At 38.0% G+C, this 26,801-nt stretch overlaps 2 protein-coding genes across 2 annotated transcripts; both read right to left on the bottom strand.

Annotated features, from left to right (window-relative positions):
- Nucleotides 1-8,682: 8,682 nt before the first annotated feature.
- On the bottom strand, nt 8,683-9,618 carry LOC132662308 (olfactory receptor 8D2-like). The gene has a single exon (XM_060607789.1). It carries the CDS (start codon nt 9,616-9,618, stop codon nt 8,683-8,685), a length of 936 nt encoding a protein of 311 aa, XP_060463772.1.
- A 15,974-nt stretch (nt 9,619-25,592) lies between these two features.
- LOC132662307 (olfactory receptor 10D1B-like) lies at nt 25,593-26,525 on the bottom strand. The gene has a single exon (XM_060607788.2). It carries the CDS (start codon nt 26,523-26,525, stop codon nt 25,593-25,595), a length of 933 nt encoding a protein of 310 aa, XP_060463771.2.
- Between the last annotated feature and the right edge of the window lie 276 nt (nt 26,526-26,801).

The following is a 26,801-nucleotide window of genomic DNA, read 5'->3' on the forward strand; positions in this document are numbered from 1 at the left end:
CTATCACATTGGCTTTTCTTCTAATCACATTGGCTTCATGTTGCCTTCTGTCATGTTGCCTTCAATCACATTGGGGTCACCATCTGGCACAGACTATGAGTCTGGAGTTCTCTCTTGTCCAGCAAGAGAACAGATGCAGAATTGAATATGAGAGAGGCTAATGTCGGGGAGGAGACAAGAGTCCCAAACAAGGGTTTTGTGTCCGTATTTATTGAGCTCACAAGATATTACCCACGTGGTGAACGTGAAGAAAACAAGGTCTTACACACATGAACGTGGAGAAAACAATCAGACAGTAATCATTAACTTGTGTATGCAAGAAGCAAAGGGTCTAGGGAGCAAGTGGAGTTTGTACTCAAAGCACATTGGTATCAGATGGAAAGTGATTTTACTCATGATCCCATTACCTCACTACCAATATCTCGCTACCTAGCATGGGGCGCTTTTGCCCCGTGGTGGTAGCTTTCTGCCCTAAGCTTTTTTCTAACCCATTTATGTAAGTAGAATCTACCTACCCACAATGGGTATTTGGGTTGTTTCTAGTTTGGGACTATTACAGATAAAGCTTGTATGAATTTTTTTGTGTCATGTCTTTATCAGGGCATATATTTCATTTATTTTGAATAAATACCTTCTAGTGGAATCGCTGGGTAGTATGACAGTCATATGCTTAATTTTTTTAAGTTTATTTATTTATTGAGAGAGAGAGAGAATGATTGGGGGTGGGGCAGAGAGAGAGGGAGAGAGATCATCTCAAGCACACTCCACCCTGTCAGCACAGAGACCACACGAGGGACTCAATCCCACTAATCAGAGATCATGGCCCAAGCTGAGATCCAGAGTCGGGTGCTTAACAGACTAGCCACCCAGGCACTCCAGTTGTATTTAATTTTTAAGGACCTGCCAAACTGGGGTGCCTGGGTAGCTCACTCGGTTAAGTGTCCAACTCTTGATTTGAGCTCCGGTAATGGTCTCACAGGCATGAGACAGGGCCCCACAACCACTCTGTGCTGATAATGGAGCCTGCTTGGGACTCTTTCTCTCTTTCTCTCTCTCTGCCCCCTCCCTGCTCTCTCTCTCTCTTAATAAATAAATAAACATTAGAAAAAAAAAGAAACTGCCAAGCTGTTTTCTAATATGGTTGTACATCTTACATTTTCAACAACTACCTATGCATAAGACTCACAGCTGGTCCACATTTTAGCCAACACTTGGTTTCATACATTTTTTGTTTTGTTTAAATTTTAGCTAGTTTCATTTGCTTTCTTTGGTGGCTGATGATGTTAAACATGTCTTCATGTGTTTACTGGTCATTCTTCTATCTTGTTTGTGAAGTGTCTTGTTAAAGCTTTTGCCATTTTTTTTATTTGGGTTTTGAGTTTTTATTATTAAACTGTACTTATATATTTATTCTTGATATAATCTTGTCAAATCAGCCAAGTATACAATTATTTTAATAACTCAAGGAAAAATATTCTACCCCAGTTTTTCTCAATATATAAGGAGGACAATGAAAATTCACCTGAGAAGAATTTCAAAATAAACTTCATCAAGCCTCATCATGAGCCCACTGAATCATATCATGTAATAGTTTGCTCAAGGGGTGTGTGTGTGTGTGTGTGTGTGTTTTCATAGACTCCAACAAAAGGGTAACATCTGCCAGTTATAGTGGAAGGGATGAGAACAGAATGTTTATTTTTTTTAAAAAAATGTTTATTTATTTATTTTGAGGGATAGAAAGCATGCACATGTGCGTGCGGAGCCTGATGTGGGGCTCAGTCCCATGTACCATGATATCATGACCTCAGCCAAAACAGAGAGTCAGACACTCAACCAACTGAGCCATCCAAGTGCCCCCCCCAGAATGTTACTTTTAAGAAACTGAGAAGAAAGTTAGTTTCAGAGAAACAAAGAAACACACTATGACCATAACTAGTACCCTGCGATGCTACATACCTCTTCCCCATGACTTTTCTCAGCATATTCTTTACATCCTTACTTCTCAAGCTATAGATCAAGGGATTCAGCAATAGATCAATAAAGATCACAGAGATGTAAAATACAGAGGCCACCTTCCCCTGAGCCATGTTGCTGCTACTGGAGATTGGCTTAAAATGCACAAATATGATGGATCCATAAATTTCCAGAAGCTGTAAATGAGAGCTGCTGGTACTAAAAGCTTTGGACTTGCCTGCAGCTGAGGATTTTTGAAGAATGTTGGAGAATATGAAGGGATAAGAGATGATGATGATAGCTGTTGCCAACAGATTGAATTTACCTACAGGTATCTTGAGGAGCTCATTTAAGTAGATGCTGGGGCAGGAGAGCTTTAAGAGAGGCAATATGACACAGAAGTAATGGTAGATGATATTTTCCCCCACAGAAGGAAAGCCTGATCATGGAGATCATGTGGGCTATAGGTCCTAACGCTGTCACCATGTAGACCCTAGTCACCAACACATTGCATACCTTTTGGTACATGGTGGCACTGTAGAGCAATGGACTACAGATAGCTATGTATCTGTCACGTGCTATGGCAGACAACATAAGGAGCTCAGCAAACAAAATGAAACAAAAGGAAAAAACACTATGCCATACAACCAGGATAGGAGATAACATTTTGCTCCCATACAGAATTTCCCAGGAGTTTGGGGGGGTCACAAGTGAGTAATGAAAGAGATCTAAGAATGACCAATTATGGAGAAATAAGTACTTGGGATATTGGAGTTTGAAATAGAGATTTCAGGATCATATACTGAAATTCCCCACCACAGGGACCCCATAGATCCCCAGAAAGGATCTAAGGAGGAAGAAAGGCAGTTTGATTTTTGGTTCAATCTGTGACTCCTTCAAGGGCAAACTCAATCATCCTGGAATAATTGCACCTAGTCATTTGGTTCAGAAAGCAGGGGATATGAAACTCAAAAAAGAAAAATCACAGGATTTAAAAAATCTGTTTCTATGATTGGTAATTGCTTTGTGATTGTTGTGACAGGAAATACAACTCATCATCGAATTTAAATAGGTTGTCAAATATAAGCTAGCGAATTATTATAACTACATTTTAATTTAATCATGTTCAGAATTATGACTGTACTTTCCATGTCAGGATTATGTTACATTTAGGTAAAGAGGATCACAACGTTTGCAGAAACAAAAAAAAAAAAACAATAACAAAACCCAATACAATCTGATCTTTAATATTATTGGCAAGTATCTGAGTAGGTCAAAGCTGTCAATAATTTTTATACCTTCAAAGATTCCCCAGTGTCTGGAACAAATAGGTTCTCAGCAATTATGGATTGAGTGGAGACAGCATCTTCCAGTGCTGAAGCCCTCAGTGCTGGGACATCACATTTTATTAAGTGTTAGGAAAGCAGTGTCAATAATAACTACTCTCTCCCTCAATTTATCTACTGGTTGTTTTAATACCATCAATTCTGTTTTAATGCTGCACTTACTCTTCAGTTTAGCAAAAGTTAAGGAGACAATATATAGTGGTATTCTGTTGCATTTTTCAGCACAACCCTTTCCCGGCTCAACAATCTAAAACACACACACACACAGGCACACACACACCAAACAACAGCAACAGTTATTGAAAATGAAACAAAAATTTCTGGCATATTGCACAAGGAACAGATGACAGTGTTTCATTTTATCTGGTCAAACCTATAGATATTTTATTTTTTAGAATCACTTAAATATTTTTCAAAATGATTTATGCTAATTTCAAAGATGTTCAAATAAGATAAAGGTAAAATGGGAAAGGAGTAAAAGTCATCTCACATTTGCTTATACACACATACTAAGCAAAATACCAGTAAGTAATCATATATACAGAGACAAATGCACACCCAGATAGTTACACAGAAGTAACAGGTCAAAATCATTTTATTAAAATGGTTTTACACAATGCAAGCTTTCATAAACAAAAATATTTTATAAATTTTCATCATCATAGAAGAAACAAAGTAACCCAATTTTAAATGGAAGAAATTGCTTAGCTTCTGATTAGTATAACCCATAAGATATATATCTATGGTGTTAGGGGAGTTTCTTGTCTCCACTGAACAGGTACCTGCTGTCTCTTTAGAAAGAGAAGGGGTGGGGCGCCTGGGTGGCGCAGTCGGTTAAGCGTCCGACTTCAGCCAGGTCACGATCTCGCGGTCCGTGAGTTCGAGCCCCGCGTCAGGCTCTGGGCTGATGGCTCGGAGCCTGGAGCCTGTTTCCGATTCTGTGTCTCCCTCTCTCTCTGCCCCTCCCCCGTTCATGCTCTGTCTCTCTCTGTCCCAAAAATAAATAAAAAAAAAAAAAACGTTGAAAAAAAAAAAAGAAAGAGAAGGGGTGTTCTTGGGTATGTGCCGTGGTCCTTCACAAAAACTTGTGTTTTCATCTGTTTTGTTCACTTTTCTTATTTCCTTCCTTCCTTTATTTTCTGTGCAGTCACGTTTTGTGATCTTTTTCATTTGCTCTTTTCCAATGCAGTCAGTTCTGTATATCTCAGATACATGTAGTGTGTGAATTCACATGGAATCCTCTTCCAGATTATCTGAGAACTATGCATTCTCCCCTTTGAGGTATAATTTAAGGACTTATTATGTTTTTTGCACTTTTGTTTAACCTGGGAGTATGTGGGCAGATGGGGGAAAGAATTTTGTGTGTATCTCATATTTGATGAACTGGGTGTTTTGCTTTTCCCTGAGATTTTGTTTCATGCGTTGAATCCAAATTCACTCCACCTACGCAGGAGAGGAAGTTATGCCCACTGGGATAGTCTTAGAATTCACAGTCTCAGGTTTTATCACTAAGATAATTTAGTTGCTAAAACTGAGTATGGAGCCCTGGAGACTTTGCTTCCAGTAGAGAAACACTTCTTAAATTGGAGTGTACAGGTATGAAAACTTCAATAGGAAGTTTATTTTCACTAATCTCTAATTAAATGTTAACATTACCGTCAAGTCAGCATCTTAGTAACTGATCATGTTAAAATATGTAATTATCTATGACTTTGTCACCAACAGAATCACATCTATTTTTCTATCACATTGAGTTGCTGTACATATGTTATAAGGATGTTATAGGGGTCCTTAGGATGAAATGGAGTACTGATCATGACCATTTGTACCCACTGTTACCTCAAATTATAGTAATTATTTGATCTGCTACCAGCTCTTGTGATTTATTTCACTAATAAAGAAGCCACAAATTTATTTTAAATATTGTGATATCAGTGGTATAATTTTTTAACAAATGTATATTATACAGTTAGAAACATTATTCTAAGAAAGAAGCTGATTCTTCATCTGACCACCTAAATGGTCTTTGATCCCCCAAAGGAATTGGGAACCTCTATATTAGAGAGTCAGCACTGGTTTGATGTTGTATCTCTTCCTAATCTCATCCATATGTAATATCTCTTCCTAATGGTGATTAGGAAAGAGGAAAAGGAATATGGGTTTGTCCTCAGCATCAGTCTGTTTCTCTCTAAAATGATGGCATTAGTAAGAATTCTCACAATTTTGTGAGAACACCAATTTCCCTCACTGCCATATTTTGACATTCATTTCATGGATTTTTTAACTAGTTTTTTTTTTTTTTGTATTTCACTTTTTATATGTCAGATTAGTATTCTGTAATTTGTGTTTATTTTATCATTCTTACTGGTAAGTCAGGTTCACATTTTTGTTTCTTTCAATATTATGTAAATGGATACTATGGAACTTAAACAGAAAGTGAACTCATTCATACGTGTGGGGCTGGGAAGAGATGGGGGGAACTATAAGAGAGTGAATATACAGAGTTCGAGAGACACAAATAGGAATAAAACAGAAGGGAAAATGGAGAGAAAAGAAGAACTTATCTCAGTCTCAGGTTTTATCACTAAGATAAGTTCAATTAGATATGCTTCACTGCCATTAGAGACTTGTGTTATTTTTCTAGAATTTTCTGCATTTTGCTAATATCAAGCTTATTTAATGAACAAGGTAGGACATCCTAAAGGGTTTAGGCACAAAGTAGAAACTTAGAAAACTTCATCTCCTTTATCCTCATAGAATCTAAGTGAAGAAAATTTTTAAAATCCCTTCAATTATTTACTAATACAAAAATTACCCAGACTTGACATAGAGTTTCTATTGATGATTCTTACCTAATTCAGTTATTAGCATGGTCGCTGTAATATTCTGTGTTTCTAATTATATAATGTCTTCTGAATTTATTAACTGGTGTTTTCAGTAAAGAGCTTTCCCTTTTCTAATACTTTTTATTTTATTGTCAGTATGTTTGTATCAGTAAGGAACCATAGATTCTCAGAAGCAATTCATTTTGATGTTCAAATTCTCCTAAATTTGTCCAGTAAATTTGTCTTCCCTTTTGACACATCTGTATAAACTTCGGGGCACTTATTTATTCTGTGCAATACTAAGATGTTCTAGGCTCATCTTGAATTTTAGGTACCCCACCCTGGAATTTACCATTTCTCCATGAAGTCCTTGTTTCTTTCAGTGGGTTGTGATAGAAACCAAATTATCATTGGATAATAGGCATTAAATTTGTTACTTGGATTTCATTGCTTCTAGGCCCATTCAATGGAAAGAGCAAGAATAATTTATTGATCAGATCAGATCATTCTTCTGTTCAAACCCATCAATGGCTTCCCATTTCACTTAGAGGAACAGTCAAAACTTTCAAACTTGTCTTCAGGCTCTACAGATTTTGTCTCCCTCCTCCACCATCCCTCTGATATTACTTTTCATGACTCTGCCCCCCATTCACTCTCTTTAAAGCACATTCTCCAAACTACAGTTACTTAAAAGTGCCCCAACATGCTCCTCTTTCAGAGATTATATTTGATGTTCTCTTTGCCTGAAGTTTTCTTCTCTCAGTCACATAGCCTGATTCCCTACTTCCTTCAGGCTTCTAGGAAATATCATATTTCTCAGAGTCTGACCTCCGGGATTGAAAGAGCAAGCTTCTTCTCCTCCCAGTGCCCATCCCCCTTCTCTGCTTTAGTTTATCCTATAGCACTGATCATCACTGGATAATACATGTTTTCTTGTTCATGGGTTCGTTATTTGCTTCCAACAAGGATAGAAATTTTTGTTTGTCTGACACATAGTTATGCAGAAAATATTATTGATTGACTAAATGAATGAATTTTAATGGTGTATAGAGGCTCTGGGATTATTCTTAATAGTGGGAGAATAAATAGTGAATAATTAAGGGAGTCATCCAGAGGGAAGTCATCTTGAGATCTAACAGAAAGGAGTCAAAGTATGGAATAATTTGGAAATAAAATATGTAAATTAAAATTATAGTGAAAATTGGGACACCTGTGTGGCTCAGTCAGTTGAGCGTCCCAACTTTGGCTCAGGTCATGATCTCATGGTCTGTGGGTTGAGCCCTACATCAGGCTCTGTGCTGACAGGTCAGAGCCTGGAGCCTGCTTCAGATTCTGTGTCTCCTTCTCTCTTCCCCATTCATGCTCTGTCTCTCTCTGTATCTCAAAAATAAATGTTAAAAATAAGTAAAGTAAAATAAAATAAAATAAAATAAAATTTTAGTGAAAGTTAAGGGTGCCTGGGTGGCTGAGTCAGTTAAGTGACTGACTCTTGATTTTGGCTCAGGACATGATCTCACCATTCAGGAGATCTCTCGGTTCATGAGATTGAGTTCCATGTCAGTCTCTGTGCTGACCGTGGGAGCCTGCTCGGGATTCTCTCTCTACCTCTCTCTCCGTTCCTCTCTCTCTCTCTCTCTCTCTCTCTCTCTCTCTCTCATTTTCTCTCTCAAAATAAATAAACATTAAAGTTATAGTGAAAATTTAAAAATAACAAATCATTTTGTCCCTTTCTGCCATCCCCTGCCCAACCTTCACCTCATTTGACCCCTCCACAAGACAGATCCTATTTTCAGTGGTTATAACAACAGCTAGAAATCTTATGAAATTCCTATTTCTTCTTATTTACTAGCAACTATATTCCCTTAAAATTCTACCAACAAATGTCCATTGCTCTGTAACCCTCTTGTGTATTAAAATGCCAGTTCCTGAGGGGATTTACACATTCAGCCATCATTAGACATTACAACTTTATAACAGGTTTGATTACGTGTTTGCTGTTTAGCAAGGACAATTACACAAAGGAAGGTTTCTGATGTATATATATTTAGAGTGAGTAAGAACGTAGGCTAGGATGTCTGTTTCTTGAGTGGCTTGACTAGAGAGAGTAAAGGGGTCATTGTGTATTGGGACTAGGGGCACCTAACGAGAAAGTGAGTGTCACGAAAATAAATCATTAGGACATTTTAGTTTAAGACAGCCCTTGATTTGCAACTAATCAGTTACTCTTAAAAAGAGAAGGAATAAGGGGCGCCTGGGTGGCTCAGTCATCTGAGCGTCCGACTTCGGCTCAGGTCATGATCTCACAGTCTGTGAGTTCAAGCCCCGCATCGGGCTCTGTGCTGACGGCTCAGAGCCTGGAGCCTGCTTCCGATTCTGTGTCTCCCTCTCTCTCTGCCCCTTCCCTGCTCATGTTCTGTCTCTCTCTGTCTCAAAAATAAACAAAAACATTAAGAAAAAAAAATTTTTTTAAAAGAGAAGGAATAAAACATAAGGTAAGATCTATGTTCAAAGGTGCTTTTTCTTTTAAAAAGTGCTCTTTTCTACACAGACCCAGAAAGTTACCCACCATTAAGAACTCTTTTAAGGGATTCTTTGACATCCTTGTTCCTAAGGCTGTAGATAAGGGGATTAAGCATGGGAATCACTGTGGTATAAAACACAGAGGCCACCTTCTCCTGTATTATGTCACTGGTATATGGTTTAAAATACATGAAAATGATGGAGCCATAGAAAACCCCAACAGCTGCAAGGTGCGAGCTGCAGGTACTAAAAGCTTTGGACCTGCCTTCAGCTGAGCAGATGCGTAAGATACTGGAAAGAATGAAGGCATAAGAGATGAAGATGGCTACAGCACATGCAAATACATTGACGCCAACCAAAATCATCACCAGGAGTTCCTTGGTGTAGTCTCTTGAGCAAGATATATTCAGAAGAGGGAGGATGTCACAGAAGTAATGGTGGATGATGTTCATTCCACAGAAGGATCGACTAGATATGTAGCTGGTGTGGACCAAGGCTCCAATGATCCCCACTGTATACACACTGGTGGCCAGTAGAAAACAGATTCTTGGGGACATTATGACATTGTAGAGCAAGGGGTTACAGATGGCAACATAACGATCATATGCCATTGCTGTCAGCATGTAGGAGTCATCAATACCAAAGAAGCAGAAGCAAAAGAGCTGGGTCATACACTCAGGAAAGGAGGTGAAATTCTTCTCTGACACAAAGTTCACCAACATCTTGGGAATTATGACGGTGGAGTAGCAGAGATCTATGAAGGACAAATTACTGAGAAAATAATACATGGGCGTGTGAAGCTGAGAACTGATCCTGATTAAAAAGATCAAACCCAAATTTCCCACCATGCAGACCATATAGATCAATAGAAACAGGAAAAAGAGAGGGAGCTGGAGTCCTGGCTGGTCTGTTAACCCCTCAAGGATAAATTCAGTTACTGAAGAATGGTTTCCTGTATCCATTCTTCTCCCCATTGTGATAGGCTGAGTAGCTCAGGAAAGAGGCTTTCATTAGACAAACACTGTCATCTGACAGAATTTAGTGATCCCAGATCTGATGAATTACATAATTTCTAACTGGCACAGAATTTCTGAAAAACAAGACAAAAATCTTAGTTGAAGCCCTTATCAAGACGTCGGTGGTGCATTTGGCTTCAGTTTTTATTGCTCCCACGTGACATAGTGAAGTAAAAATCCTTTTGTCTCCACAAATTGAATCTTAGATTCTCCTACAAATGAAAAATAATCCTTGTGTTATTCAGTAACCTTTAGAGAAACCGTACAGTGCTGTTGCCAGGTTTTGCTGCTTTTTAATCTGCAGCAGCCTGTGTCCTCTTCTCATGTCTCAGAGCTTAACCTCTCCCTTACTGGTATCCCTGGGATTCCCCTTTGGCTTTGGCATCTTCATTTTGCTCATTCAGTGTCTGACCCCAATCTCACAGAGCTTTGGTTCCCTCCAAGCTTTCCATCTCTTCTCTGAGTTGCTGGTTTTGACTTTCCTTTCTTTTGTGATATATATACATATTCAGTGGAATATTATTCAGCCATAAAAAAGAATGAAATCTTGCCATTTGCAATTATATGGGTGAAGGTAGAGATTATGATATAAAGTGAAATAAATCAGTCAAAAAAAAGACACAGACCATATGATTTCACTCATATGTGGAATTTAAGAAACAAAACAAACAAGTAAATGGAAAAAAGAGAGAGAGATAGGCAAACCAAGAAACAGACTCTTAACTACAGAGAACAAACTGGTGGTTTCCAGAGGGGACGCAGGCAGGGGGATGGCTGAAATAGGTCATAGGTATTAAGGAGTGCCCTTGTCATGATGAGCACTGGGTGCTACATGGAAATGTTAAATTACAATGTTGTACACCTGAAACTAAAATAACACTGTATATTAACTATACTAGAATTAAAGTTATACTATATTTAATTTAATTTAAAAATTTTAAAAATTTTTGGTCTTATCAACTCATGTATTTTAAAGTTTTGTTATCATACAATTCATTAAACCTCACTTTACTACTTAAAAAAAAGTATATTACTCCATGAAACTGTTTCTAATTCCATATTACTTCAACTGCTCCAACTTCTTTTTCCCCAAAGGCACTCTGTGACTCTTTCAGAGAAAATAATGTAATTTCTTATAGTATAGTTGTGGTTTAGTCATTGGGAGGTGCTGAGGAGCTGAGTGTATCACATCATATCAAACTAGATTAATTTTTACCCATGATTATCTCTTAGTTTTGTGACTCTAAGTTCCTTCTCCTATATAAACTCCAGTTTCTTCATCTTAAAACAGAAAAAATTCCTACTATATATGTTTTTTTGAAATGGTTTATTCTTCATTCACTCAACAGCTATATTGAGAGACTTCTGTGCATTGAATATGACAAATTCCCACTCTTGTGAAGTTTACATTCCAATGAGGGAGGTCAACAAACCAACAAAGAAGTAGATGTAGAATTTAGTCAAGTTATGAGAAATACTATGAAGAAAATAAAGTAGTGTAAGAGCAGAGGCTGGAAATTTAGAGAGCTATTCAAGGGAGGACTTTCTGAAGTGGTGAAAGCTAAGTCCTGAATGAACTGAGAAACTGTTAGAGGAGATCATTGAAAGGATGTGACCACTGGTGGACACACAGCTGGACCCAGGTAATTGGTTGCCCCTCACCCCTTCCCATGTCCTTGGAATGCATTCTTTGCCCATCATTCCCACATTAGAAGCCATTTTTTTTTTAATTTTTTTTAACGTTTTATTTTATTTTTGAGACAGAGAGAGAGCATGAACGGGGGAGGAGCAGAAAGAGAGGGAAACACAGAATCTGAAACAGGCTCCAGGCTCTGAGCTGTCAGCACAGAGCCCGACGCGGGGCTCGAACTCACAGACTGTGAGATCATGACCTGAGCTGAAGTCGGAAGCTTAACCGACCAAGCCACCCAGGCGCCCCTAGAAGCCATTTTTAAGGATGCAGTCTTGTTGTTGGGACCATCTGGAATGTATATGTAACTAAACCCAGTTAAAGTCCCTATGTAAACTTAATTCTGCCAAGCAGGTGCAGAAATCTAGTGTCTTGAGGCTGCCCAAGACAAGCCCATTAGTAGGTTCCTTTGCTTATTAAATTGCCATCTACCTATCTGGAATGGACTACCTCTTTCTACCATCCCTCCATGCCCTCTGTGTAAGGGGCCAATTTGTGAACTAACAGGGGGACAGCCATGTCAGTATCTTCAGAAAAGCTTTTTTCTGGGTGGAATGGGAGAAAATTGTCTAAAGGTACAAACTTTCAGTTATAAGATAAATAAGTCCTCAGCATGTAAACTACAGCACAGAGGACCCTAGTTAATAATACTGTATTGTATATTTCAAAGTTGTTGAGAGTAGATATTAAAAGTTCTCATAACATACAATTTTGTAACTATGTGAGTTGATGAGTGCTATTCCAAATTTACACTTCAGATAAATATTAAAAACATACTTGTGTGGCCTGTGACATTAACAGAAATGATTTGACCTCTCTTTCCTTGACAAAGTATTAGACACACACACACACACACACACACACACACACACCAGAAATAGTCTCATAAATAACAAACTGGTCATTACCAGAGGGGAGGGTGGGGGAATGAGCAAACTAGGTGAAGGGGACCAAGAAGTAGATTCAATTATTCTTCAAACGACTCCTAGTACAATAAGAACTCTGGGTGACGATGTCTCTAAAGAGTATGGGCATTTGAAGAAGTTTGAGGATTAGGATGGTTAAGCCTCAAAAAAAATTTTAATAATTTTTGTTAGAAATGTGTAATTTAATTAAAGTTCTGGAATAGGTTTCTCATGCTAGAATTATAACCAGTAGAGAAAAGTGGGCAGAATAAATAAAGAATCAGAGAAAATGCCAGGAGTTTCTTCCTTTCATTTTGAAGGTTAGACTTAGGGACTCTTGTGAATCCACTATTGAAAAAGCATTAAGTGGGGAAGGACATCATTTTTAAACCTGAGTATAGCACTTTATGAGGGGGGCTAGGAGTCAGGAGCTTGGGTTTTTATTCATAGGTTGGCCCATTGCTGGCTCAGAGATGTTGGATAGTAAGTCAAGTAATGGCAGTGTCCTTTTAATAAAAGAGGAATTCTTGAGTAAGCCCTGTAATACTACATTATTAATGCATGTACAAATGCTCCATAAGCTTCAAAATTCAATATGAATGAGAAATATTAATATGACTGGACTTGTCATTGGGACAAAAAGTGAGTTTGAGGTCAGGAGAGCAAGCAAAGAATTATGGAGGAGAAATGATTTCCACGCATTGCACTCTTTGAGCTCATCTGCCTTGAAGGAGACAGTTCATGCCTGTGCATTCTTGTCCAAATAGCATGGGTAATGAGAATTTTTAACTGTCTTCCAAACTTCAGTTTCAATTATAATATCTTATCAAAGGCAGATAGAATTAGGGGTGCCTGGGTGGCTCAGTTGGTTAAGTGTCCAACTTCAGTTCAGGTCATGATCTCACGGCTCGTGAGTTGGAGCCCCGCGTTGGGCTCTGTGCTGACATCTCAGACTGGAGCCTCCTTCAGATTCTGTGTCTCCCTCTGTCTCTGCTCCCCACCTGCTCACACTCTTTCTCTCTCTCTTAAAAATATAGAAACATTTAAGAAAAGTCTTAGGGGTACCTGGGTGGCTCAGTCGGTTACAGGTCATGTCCTCATGGTTCGTGGTTCGAGCCCCGCTTGGGGCTCTGTGCTGACAGCTCAGAGCCTGGAATCTGTGTCTCCCTCTCTCTCTCTCTCTCTCTCTCTCTCTCGCCCTCCCCCACTCACACTCTGTCTCACTCTCTCTTTCAAAAATAAATAAACATCAATTTTTTTTTTTATTTTAAAAGGTAGATAGAATTTAATGACTTACCTGAATATTACCACCAGGTAAAGTGATGCTGGGCCTACATGAGTTTTTTTGTTTGGTCTCACACAGTGCACGCATGTGCACACACACACATTTGTAAGATATCAAACATTAATGGCCCAGAATCTCACTTATTCTGGCAAAATCATGGAGTTGATTTTGCATAAGAATCAAGAAGTATTGATGAAGGGTAATAGCTTGACACCCACTAAGCACAGCAAGAAAATAATCCCATTGACCCTCAGTCCTCTATTATTGAAGGAAAGTTTTGTTTGGATCTATTTGGATCTGAAAGAGGGATGTGAGGCGAAATTTCCCCTTAGGGGCTTGTCATCTGCATGGTTGGACTCTACAGGGAAGGAACAATTACAAAATACATATTTGTTGGCAGTGTAGTTGATCCCTGGGGTGTTTCAAATAAACATCAAACTTTTTTTCCCAAGTGTTAAGAAGATTAATAATGATTCCATAGCATCAGAGAATGACATATCTGATAAAGGGTTAGTATCCAAACATATACAAAGAAATTATAAAATTCAACACCCAAAAAACAAATCATCCAGTTAAAAAACCGGCAGAAGACATGAATAGACATTTTTCTGAAGAAGACATCCAGATGGCTAACAGACCCATGAAAAGATGCTCAAAATCGCTCATCACCAGGGAAATACAAATTAAAACTACAGTGAGATATCACCTCACACTTGTCAGAATGGATAAAGTTAATAACATAGGAAAAAACAGATGTTGGTGAGGATGCAGAAAAAGGGGAACCCTCTTACACTGTTGGTGGGAATGCAACCTGGTGCAGCCAGTCTGAAAAACAGTATGGAGGTTCCTCAAAAAATTTTAAATAGAACCACCCTACAATCCAGCAATTACACTGCTAGATATTTATCCAAAGGACACAAAACTACTGACTAGAAGGGATATATGCACCCTGATGTTTGTAGCAGCATTTTCAACAATAGCCGAATTATGGGGAAAAAAACCCACAAATATCCATCAACTGATGAACAGATAAAGAAGAGATTGGTATATACATATAATGGAACACCACTCGGCCATAAGAAAAAGAATGAAATATTTCCATTTGTCACAATGTGGATGGAGCTAGAGTGTATTATGTTGAACTAGAAGAGTCAGTCAGAGTAAGAAAAATGCCATATGATTTTACTCATATGTGGAATTTAAGAAACAAAACACATGAATATAGGGGAAGGAAAAAAGAGAGAGAGGCAAACCAAGAAACCAACTCTCACCTACAGAGAGTAAACTGAGGGTTACTGGAGTGGAGGTGGGGGATGGGCTAAGTGGGTGATGGGTACTAAGGAGCCCACTTGTGATGAGCACTGGGTGTTGTATGTAAGTGATGAATCACTAAATTCTAGGCCTGAAACTAATATTACACTGTATGTTGACTAAATGGAATTTAAATTAAAACATGGAAGAAAAATGATAATAATTCCATAGCAAATATTAACAATTAAATTGCTTTATCAAAACCACAAAGTCATTACATTTTCCTTCGCATTTTTGATCTATAATCCATCCAAACACATTTCATCATCTGCAAACACAGAAGAACTTTTTACTCTTATCTAAACGTTTTAGAGGATTATAAGTGGAGAAAGAGTAAGTGGCCTGTTTTCTTTCTGTGATTTCAAAAGGTATAGCCTGGGCTTCAAAGATGTGGGAAGCATGTGCCCATGCAATTTTCCAGGTCAGTCCTAATTTCAATTATGTGACATTATTGCCCATCTGAACTGTCATGAATGGTCTGTTCATTTCTTTATCAAAATGTTCACAGCTTTATTGGGGTAAAAATGACATACAATAAATTGCACATATTTAAAGCGTACGATTACGTAAATTCGGTATATATAACTATGAAAACATCACCAAAATTACAAAAATGAACACAGTCACCCCCTTTGTCATCCTTCCCTCTCAACCTTCTTCCACCCCTTCTCAAGGCAACTGGGAATCTATTTTCTGTCACTGTAGTTTGCATTTTTAAAAATATTTTATTTACAAAACCATACAATATATACTCTTTGCTTGACTTCTTTTATTTGGCATAATTATTTTGAGATTCACTCAGGATCTTATGTGTATTGATAGTTTCTTTTTTCTTTTTTTCTTTCTTTTTGCATAAGAATGCCTAATTATTTTAGTACTATCAGATTGCCTTGACATTTAACTTTGTCGAGATCAATTGACCCTCTAAGTGTTCATCTATTTTTTAGCTCTTTATTTTACTCCATTAGCCTATCATCTATCTGGATGCCTGTATCACACTGTCTCGTTAATTGTAGCTTCAGAATATGCTTTGAAGTTTATAATGTAGAGCCTCCAGCCTTGTTCTTTATCAGAGTTGTTTTGTTCATCCCACACCTTTTGTATTTCCTTATGAATTTTAGAAACAGTTTATCAATCCTTACAAAATGCCTATTGGGCTTTTGAACAGGATTATAGTGAATCTATGAATCAATGTGAGGAAAACTAGTATCATGATAATTAGTCTTCTGATGCAGGAACACAGTATATTTAGGTTTCCTTCAACTACTCTCAAAAAGGTTTTGCTTATAAGGATTTTGCACATATCTTGCCAGATATAGGATTTTACACTAAGGATTTCACAGGTTTGGTGCTGTATGCAAATGATATTTTAAATTTTAGTTTCCTTTTGTTCACTCGTAATTATTGAAGATGATGGATTTTTATATAATGATTCTGTTTCCTACAATCTAGCCAAACTCAATTGCCATTGACAATACCTTCTTTTTTTTTTTTTTTCCTGTAGTTCTCATAGGATTTTCTACATAGGCTATCATGTATCATTAAAAAGTTTTACTTCCTGAGGGTTGATGGGGGGTGGGAGGGAGGGGAGGGTGGGTGATGGGTATTGAGGAGGGCACCTTTTGGGATGAGCACTGGGTGTTGTATGGAAACCAATTTGACAATAAATTTCATATATTAAAAAAATAAAATAAAATAAAATAAAATGATGTAGGACTGTTAAAAAAAAAAGTTTTACTTCTTTCTTTCTGAACTAGTTGAAGTGAACTAGTTTGTTGGTATTATTGTTGCTATTTGCCTTATTGCTCTGAACTGTACTTTATCTAACATTGAAGCGTGTTTCTTGTAGACAGCATAGAGTTGAGTTTGTTTTTTAGCTTTTCAGTGGAGAGTTGACAATTATAGACCATTTGCGATTAGACTGATTATTGCTATGTTAGGGCTTAAGTTTGCCATTTTATTATTTTTGTGTTTTTTCTTCTGTTTTTCTTTCCTCTGACTCCCTTTCTTGACTTCCTATGGGTTAGTTGTTTTTTTTTTTGTTTGTTTGTTTTTTTTTACAATTTTATATTAGGGGAGCCTGGGTGGTTCAGTCAGTTAAGCATCCGAGTTCAGCTCAGGTCATGATTTCACAGTTGATAGGTTCAAGCCCCTCATCTGACTCTGAACTGGTGGCTCAGAGCCTAGAACCTATTTCGGGCTCTGTGTCTCCTCCCACCCCCTCTCCCACTTGTGCACGTGCTCCCTCTCTCTTTTTCTCACAAAAATTAATTAATTAATTAATTAATTTTAAAAAACATTAAAAAAGAATTTTACTTTGGGGCGTCTGGGTGTCTCAGTCGGTTAAGCAGCCAACTTCGGTTCAGGTCATGATCTCATAGTTTGTGAGTTCAGGCCCCACCTTGGGCTCTGAGCTGTCAGCACAGTCTGGAGCCTGCTTCAGATTCTGTGTCTCTCTCTCTCTCTGCCCCTCCCCTGCTTGCACTCTGTCTCTCTCTGTCTCTGTCTCTCTCTCTCAAAAATAAACATTAAAAAAATTTTTTAATAAAAAATTTTTTTAAAGAATTTTATTTTAATTTATTTATAAAACTTTAATGTAAAGATATTAACTGTTAAAATGTATAAAGACTAAATTTCCATTTTAAAAAAAAGGAAAAAATAAAAGAAATAAAAACTAGAAGAAATAAAACAAGTGGGCATAAAAATTATATACTTGGGCATAAAAATATAGTTATTGAAATAGAAATTAATTAATACTTGGATTAAACTCTGGACTGGATATAGTTGAAGATATATCTAGGGAACTAGACATTATCACTGAGGAATTAGAGAATCCGAAAAATAAGTCCTAAGGATTCACACAGAATGCATCAGGGAGAGAAAAAATGATTTAAAAAAGCAAAAAGGAAGTTAAGAGACAGAGAAGATAAACTGAGAGCCTCTACTTTTGTTCTTTGGGTAAATATCCTGTAGTTCAATTTCTGGGTTGTAGGCTAATTTTATTTTAATTTTTGAGGAACCTACACACTGTTTTCCAGAGTGGCTGCACCTGTTTGCATTCCCACCAACAGTGCAAGAGGGTTCCTTCTTCTCCACATCCTCGCCAACATCTGTTGTTGCCTGAGTTGTTAATGTTAGCCATTCTGACCGGTGTGAGGTGGTATCACATTGTGGTTTTGATTTGTATTTCCCTGATGATGAGCAATGTTGAGCATCTTTTCATGTGTCTTTTTGCCATTTGGATGTCTTCTTTGGAAAAGTGTCTATTCATGTCTTTTTCCCATTTCTTCACTGGATAATTTGTTTTTTGGGTGTTGAGTTTGGTAAGTTCTTTATCGATTCTGGATACTAACCCTTTATCCGATATATCATTTGTAAATATCTTATCCCATTCTGTCAGTTGCCTTTTACTTTTATTGATGGTTTCCTTGGCTGTGCAGAAGATTTTATCTTGATGAGGTCCCAATATTTCATTTTTGCTTTTATTTCCCTTGCCTTTGGAGACATGTCAAGTAAGAAGTTGCTGAGGCTGAGGTCAAAGAGGTTGCTGCCTGTTTTTTCCTGTAGGATTTTGATGGTTCCCTGTCTCACATTTACGTCTTTCATCCATTTTGAATTTACTTTTGGGTATGGTGTAAGAAAGTGGTCTAGTTTCATTCTTCAGTGTGTTGCTGTCCAATTCTCCCAGCACCATTTGCTAAAGAGACGTTTTTCCATTGGATACTCTTTTCTGCTTTGTTGAAAATTAGTTGACCATCTATATGTGGGCCCATTTCTGGGTTCTCTATTCTATTCCATTGTTCTATGTGTCTGTTTTTGTGCCAATACCATACTGTCTTGATGATTACAGCTTTGTAGTAGAGGCTAAAGTCTAGGATTGTGATGCCTCCCGCTTTGGTTTTCTTTTTCAACATTACTTGGCTATTCGAGGTCTTTTGTGGTTCCATACAAATTTGAGGGTTGTTTGTTGCAGCTCTGAGAAGAATGCCAGTGCTATTTTGATTGGGATTGCATTGAATGTGAAGATTGTTTTGGGTACTATCAACATTTTAACAATGTTTGTTCTTCCAATCCATGAGCATGGAATGTTTTTCCATTTCTTTGTGCCTTCCTCAATTTCTCTCATGAGCTTTCTGTAGTTTTCCATGTACAGTCTTTTACTTCTTTGGTTAGGTTTAAGCCTAGGTATTTTATAGTTCTTGGTGCAATTGTGAACAGGATCGATTCCTTGATATCTCTTTCTATTTAACAATAAAGAGTGTAATGTCAATATATGCCATCACATAAATATACTTTGAAAACATTATGCCAAATGTAAGAAGCCAGACGCAAAAGGCCATATATAGTATGATTCAATTGACATAAAATATCCAGAATAGGCAACTCCACAGAGACAGAAAGCACATCAATGGTTGCCAGGAGCTGGGAAAAGAGGCAACAGGAAGTAACAACTTAGTCCTCTTGGAGTGAAGAAATGTTCTGAAAACAGAGTAGTGACGGTTGCACAAATTTGTGAATGCACTAAATGCCAATGAATTGTTCACTTTAAAATGTTGAAAGTGTGTGTTTTTTCACAGTAAACCACAATATAGTTAAGGTGCATTCAAACTAAGTTTGTTCACAGAGATTGGTCTTTGAGCATTCCCCTTGTCCTGCTAAATTGGTAAGATTTAGCTGTACACATGATGTGATTGCCAGTGGGTTGAGTATAATAATTCAACTTGAAAAAAAATGTATAAGGGGCACCTGGGTGGCTCAGCCAGATAAACATTTGACTTCAGCTCAGGTCATGATCTCATGGTTTGTGGTTCAAGCCCCGCATCGGGCTCTGTGCTGACAGCTCAGAGCCTAGAGCCTGCTTGAGATTCTATGTCTCCCTCCCTCCCTCTCTTTCTGTCCGCCCCGCTCGCACTCAATCTCTGTCTCTCAAAAATAAATAAACATTAAATTTTTTTTTAAATGTACAAAATGCATCAACTATGTTCAAGCCTTTGTTCTAACCATGTTAGGAAATACAGAGATAAAGCTAGTAGTAGGTATTAAGCCCATGATCCTCTTCTCAGAGCACTTTCAAACTATGAATTGAATAAGTATGAAATAAGTATTATCCATCATTTTCTTAAAACAGACAAGATCATTAGAATTCTTAACCTAAAGTTAAATGTTAATTTTTTATGAGGAATAACACTGGATGGCTGAAACGGGACCTCATTTTTATTTTTGCATTTATGCTGTTTTTCCATGTTGTCTTATAAAGGCCACTTAGCCCCGCTGGGTCTTACAATTCCTTCTAGACACATATATACAGGGCTTACGTATATTTTAACATGCTCTTCTGTTGACAACAGAGGTCATTGCTTTGAGATCTTTCTTTTTTAGTGTGGTGATATAATTTCATGGTAAGAACTGTGTTAGGTGTACCCCATACATTTCCATTTTATTGTATTCATCTCAAAAACCTTTGTGTTTTCTCTTTCAGTTTCTTTTTTCAACCATTCCAGATATTTGGTTATTTTCCAGATTAATTTTTGTTGAATTCTTCATTCTCTTGACTTCTAGTTGCCCTCCTATTTTGAAAAACTGATCATTATTCCTCTGAGTATTTTTTTCCCTTCTCTTCCTCTCCTTCTTCCATTGAGGACTACAATTATACTTATATTATTAGGCTGCTTGAAATTGTCCCCTGCTTCACTGATGTTCTGCTCATACTGCTTTTCAATAGTTCTTCTCTCTGTATTTTGTTTAGGTTATTTCCATTGCTATGACAGAATTTGCAAATTTGCAGTGTCTAATTTGTTACCACTCTAATCCAGTGAATTTTTCATGTTAGACATTGTATTTTAATCTTTAGAATTTTGATTTAGGTGATCTTTTATCATCCATATATTTCTCATAATGCTTATGATTTTCTTTACCTTTTGAAAATATGGAATATTTCAATTTTTCATCATTTGAAAATATGAAATATTCAATATTTCATTAAAACAGTAACTTCTAATGTCTTTGTCTACTAATTCCATTATTTGTGACTCTTCTGGGTCTTTGAATATTGACTTTTTAAAAAATCCTAATTATGGGTCTTATGTTTGTCTCGATTTCTCAATATTTCTGGAATTTTTTAACTTTAAATTTAAAATTTTTATCTTAATTCCAGTATAATTAACATACAGTGTTATAGTAACTTCAGGTGTACAATATAGTGATTCAACAATTCCATACATTACTCAGGGCTCATTGCAGTAAGTGTTACATGTCTGGAGATTTTTGATTCTACAGTGCTCTTAAGTTTTTTCTGAAAATTTTGATTTTTTCAAGGCTTGCTTTTATGTGTTTTGGGGTAGAATAGCCTTATTTCTGCTGGTAGTTTTGTTTCACTACTGAGACAAAACCTTTGTAAAAACTCTGTTCAATGCCCTCGTAACACAAAAGTTTTCCACACTTGATGATGGAAATATCAAACTATTCTTAGCTCTAGTGGTTTCTAGAGAGTGCTGTATTTTGCTATGTTCCTTCAGAGAGTTGGATCTTGTTCTGGCAGGCAGTTTTGTTACTTCTGGTTCAGCTTGATCAATCAATGTCTTGTTTTCAGGCTTCTTTATTATGTCTCTAGATTAGCTTTACTTTAGGGCTAATTAAACCCCACACACTTAAATCATGACCTTTTTGGATCTCTATTAAATGTCCCATATCTTCTCTATTTAGAAGATCAGAACTTGAATGATTTCTAGCTCTAAGCAAATATTTGCAGTATTTTTACTTATAGCCCCTACTTGTAAATGCTTCAGAAACTTTTCTTTGCCAACCCTTGTGGGATTTCACCCTATGCATGCATTCAGAAATTAGTGTTGAGGCATTCATGCAAGAGGGTCCCGTGTTGATTTCTGTGAATAGCTCCCTCCTCTCTAATGCTCTACCCCACAAATTCTTGTCACTTTGACATTTAGGAACTCCGACTTCTACCTTACCAATTCAGCACGACTTCTATGCTGTTATTGGAATGACTTTTCTGAGCCACGGACTAGAAATTGCCCTAAAGCAGAACGCCAGAATGAGCATAAAGCTCATCTAATTGTTTTTTCTTCTCTCAGGTATCACAATCCTATGCCATTTTGTAGTGTGTATATGTATATATTCCATACCTATATACATATATGACACTTAAATTTTCTGGTAGTTTACAGAGTGAGCAAGTTTTGTTAAGTTTTATAACAGTTATTTCTTTATGAATTGATACTTCATTTTCATTTGATTCCTTTGAGATTCCTTTGTGAACATCATTGACAATAGGGCTTGATCCCACAACCCTGGGATCATGATCTGAGAAGAAATCAAGAGTGGGATGCTCAACCGACTGAGCCACCAAGATGCCCCAGTGTCCTGTTCTCTTATATTTGAGTAGTAATAATTCTCACTCCATAGAGTATTTACAGGAATTAAATTAGAAAATCCAAGTGGAGTATTTGATATATGGCTAGCATACTGATAAGTACTTTTTAAGTATTTTTAAAATAACTTTAAATTAAATAACTTTTTAAAAATTATCTAATTATAAAATATCTCCCAGGTATGGATCAACTAAGATCTTGATGTAAATGTCAAGTAACCCTGTACTTTTATTTTGACATCTATATTGGCATTCACTTCACAAACTCTCAAGAAACTTGACCTTATGGAATTACAGAAATAAAAAGTCATAGACAAAATTTATGGAATCCTTCCTAGTATTGGGAAGAATTTTATTTATGTTTATATATTTTATTTATGTATTAGTGTTTTAGATAGAATCGGCAAAATGTATGAGAAAAAATCTTAAATTTGGTGTGAGGTAAATCCTACCTTCAATTACAGTTCTTCTGATTTAATATGATGTTAGAGTGTTACTTTGATGAAACTGGAACTCAATTTCCACATCTGAAAAAACATGGACTATAATATATATTTTGAAGTGTTAATGTGAAGGTTTAATAAAATAATGTATATGAATTTCTTAAAGAGAACTTCTTGGCACATTGTCAGAAATTAAACAATATAACTAACTTCTGCTTTCCCATTATACTGGTTATAATATAATAGTCATGCCATTGTTCTGTTTCACAAAGTACTTTTAGAGTTTAATATGCCTCATTCAATAAGCTATGTTAAATGCCTCTGTTGCTATCAGAGTAAGAGCTACAAATAAGTAGAAAACCTACTAAAAGGTAAAGTGGAAATCTATTGTTTTGGAGCAGGTATTTTAGATAATCTTAGGAACAAACAACTAAAGAAATTTCAAGCAAGTAGGTTATTAAAGACAGTGGTGGCTGATAGGTTCCAAATGCATGTCTGAAAGGTGAAAATAGGGTTTAAAAGGTTTGGCTTTCAAGCAAGGTGTAAGCAAGCAAGATTCAGTGTCAGGACAGAGAGTAAAAGTAATGGAGAAGAATGGAACCTAGAGAAAAGGGGTAGGAGTCTAGCCCAGTCAAGTCCTGATGCAGAAGACAGAATTCCTGTTCTTGGAGCAATGCTGGGTGGAAATGAAGGCAAACGTTCTGGTCTAGGAAAACAAAATAGGAATGCAGCATTTGAAAGGAAGTGAGGGATGGGGAACCATCTGGGTCATAGGAACAAGACATATCATGAATTCAGAACTTTAAGTTCTTTAGGGCATCCATGTAAAAGAACTGCTTTAGGTTGTAGAAGGACAGTAAGAAACAAGATAAGAAAAATCCATGCCTTCATGGAGTTTATGTTTTAGTTAGAAAGACAAACAATAAGTAGAAATAAATGTGATGAAGTAGGTGACTGTTTTAACAGTATGCTCTCAGGAGTCCTCTCTGTGCTTGTGGCATTTGAGCATCAAAGACTTAACTGAAGTGAGGAAGTAAGCTATGGAAATAGCAAGAAGAGTAGAAAAAATATATATAATTAAGTTTCTGGAGCACCGCCAATAAGGCAGATGAATACTTTGCTTTTGTGTTGTTTAATATGTACAGCAGCACTTGCAAGAAAAGTACTATCTTTATGTTATGGAGGAAGTAAACAAGGCTCACAACTAGTAGGGGACAGTGAAAAACATAGGTGAATTATTCCTCCTACTTACTAAGTGCCATGCTTTCTTTCTTCTACATGGTGATTTAAAGTTTTCTTAAAGATTTGTAAAGATTTGTAAAGTCTGATACAAAGCATACAGATATGGGAGACTGATTTGCTTAGGATTAGGAAAATTTCACATAGAAAATTATATTTTAACTAAATGTTTGATGATAAGAATGAGTTTGACCGGCTGAAGACTCTGGAAGGAGCACATGTGATAGAAAGAATAAAAGGCCCAGAGCTTAAGACATGTGAGTAGGAAAAACGTTCTCCCTTTCAAAAACATGAATCATCTTATCACCCTCACATGAGGCCCCAAACACTGGCTCAGTCTGGCAGATTCCCTGACTGCACTCTGATGCCAGAAAGAAGTAAGAGAAGAGAAGACTTGCCTTTGCCTCTGCCCCCTTCCCTCCCAATCTCCCCTCTCATCCCATCTCCCCCTTCCTTCCCATCACCCCCTTCTCATCCCATCACCCCCTTCTTTCCCATCACCCTCTTCCATTGCCACTACACCATTTCCTTCCTATCATCCCCTCTGTTCCCTCCTCCCTTTCCCTTCCCATCATCCCCTTCTCTTCCAATCATTTTCTTTCCTTTCTTCAAATTATTGTTTGTATTAGAAAGGCACATTTCACATGCTAAGCTCAGTAGGTAAAAGAACAAAAGAATGTTAGCAAAGAGAGCTAAAGTCACAGCCTTTTGGTAAGCAGAGAATCCAAAAGCAGACAGCAGTAGCAGCTTGGACTTTTTGCATTGACCCCTGGCTGTGCTGCAGATTTCAAAGACCAACTCAAATTCCTGATACTGAAAACAACAGAATTAGTCACCCTTTCACAGATTCTCCCTGTCTAGCCTCTTCACATTCTCTAGCGTCTCATCCACTGCCCCACCTCCCAGCCAATGGACTGTTTCTAGATCCAAGACTGACAGGCTTTGTAGGTGATCTCTGATTCACCCATAACAAGCCTGCCCCAGGTCTCATCCAGAGAAGCCCTTTTCCTTGACACAGCATCTTTACATTCCAGAAGTCACAGAATGTCACCAGGAGCAATGTGGTTGAAGCCCCCCCCCCCCCACCCGACTATCTCAAAAACTCCTAGACCATCAAATGGCAGCGTATCTGATGCAGGCATTTGAGAGAATAATTGGATAATCATGCCAAGATGAGGGAATGCTAGAGTAAGGGAAAAGGGAAAAGAAGGAGAGGATGTGGGAGGAGGAAAATAGGAAAAGAAAACAGAATGAGGAACAGCAGAACTAGGCTTTCTTGCAAAATGGGAAGAGATAATCCTTTGTAGGCAGCATAATTTATTAGTTATGTGGCTTTGAACAATCCACTTTATGACTTCAAACCTTAGCTTCTTTAAAAATTTTTTTTTAATGTTTATTTTTGAGGGAGGGAGGAGACAGAAAGAGAGAGAGAGAGAGAGAGAGAGAGAGAGAGAGAGAATCCCAAGCAGTTCTCTCACTGTCAGTGCAGAGCTTGATGCAGGGCTCGAACCCACAAACCACGAGATCATGACCTGAGCTGAAATCCAAGAGCCGAACACTTCACCGACAGCCACCCACGTGCTCCAAACCTTAGCTTCTTTATCTATCCAAGGGCCATTGATAACATCTGTGTCCTAGCAGTGTGGTGCTATTGAAGTGTAGTCACTAATCTCTATCATTGCTCAGGAAGGAAGGCTACCTGCCGTAGTACCTTCCTCAGAGAATATTTTACTTCTTTATTTCTCAAGCTGTAAATCAAGGGGTTCAGCATGGGGGTGACCAAGTTATTCAGGACCTGAACAGTTGCATTGAGCCAGGGATTGGGGGTGGGCTGCAGGTAGATGAGGACCACTGGCATAAAGGAGAGGAGGATGGCAGTAAGGTGGGCACTGCAGGTGGAGAAGGCACGGCGTCTGCCTTCACTAGAGCGGATCTGCAGGATGGAGCAGACAATGCGGCTGTAGGAGGTGAGGATGAGAAGGAAGCAGCTGAGGGGCATGAGGCCCACGCTGACGAACCCCACCCTCTCCAGGGCTGAGGTGTCAGCACAAGCCAGCTTCAGCATCACCGGGATATCACAGAAGTAATAGTCCACCTCATTGGGGCCACAGTAGGGCAACTGGAAGGTGAGAGTGGTTAGAAAGGTGGCCTGAATGCAGCCAAAAAAAGAGGTCCCCACGGCCAGGATGGCACACACCCTGTGGCTCATGATTACCGTGTAGCGGAGAGGGTAACAGACGGCGACAAAGCGGTCGTAGGCCATCACCGTGTACAGGAAGCACTCGGTACAGCCCAGGAAGTGGTAGAAGAAGAGCTGGGACACGCAGCCCGCATAAGAGATGGCCCGGCTGCTCCCCGAGAGGTAGAAGAGCATCTTGGGGGAGCTCACAGAAGGGAAAAATATGTCACACACAGACAGTTGACACAGGAAGAAGTACATGGGGGTGTGAAGCCGAGTGGAGGAGACAATCGCCAGTAGGATGAGCAGGTTCCCCATAAGAGTGAAGACGTAGCAGCCCAAAAACAGGACAAAGAGCGTAGTCTCCAGATCCTCCGTGTATGGGATGCCCAGCAGGATGAACTTGGTCACCACTGAAGCATTCCCCATCTTCGTCAGATGTTGGACTTCAAAACAGAACATAGGTGTCCAAAGTGTGAACACTGATGTAAAACTGAGAATCTCTCCAATGGATGGATGTGTAGGTTTCATGTTTTAACAATCAACAGTAAACCTTATGTAAGAGCATTTCTACATCAAAAGATAAAGAAAATAAAAATTTTTACTGTATTCTGAAAACTTTGGTTTGGGCCAAGTTAGATTCAGTTCACTATATTCTATCTTCCCCAGAGACTACAATTAAAAACTCTGGAGGGACGCCTGGCT

This window comes from Panthera onca, chromosome D1, assembly GCF_046562875.1.
Source record: "Panthera onca isolate mPanOnc1 chromosome D1, mPanOnc1 haplotype 2, whole genome shotgun sequence".
In the NCBI taxonomy this organism is placed as follows: domain Eukaryota; kingdom Metazoa; phylum Chordata; class Mammalia; order Carnivora; family Felidae; genus Panthera; species Panthera onca.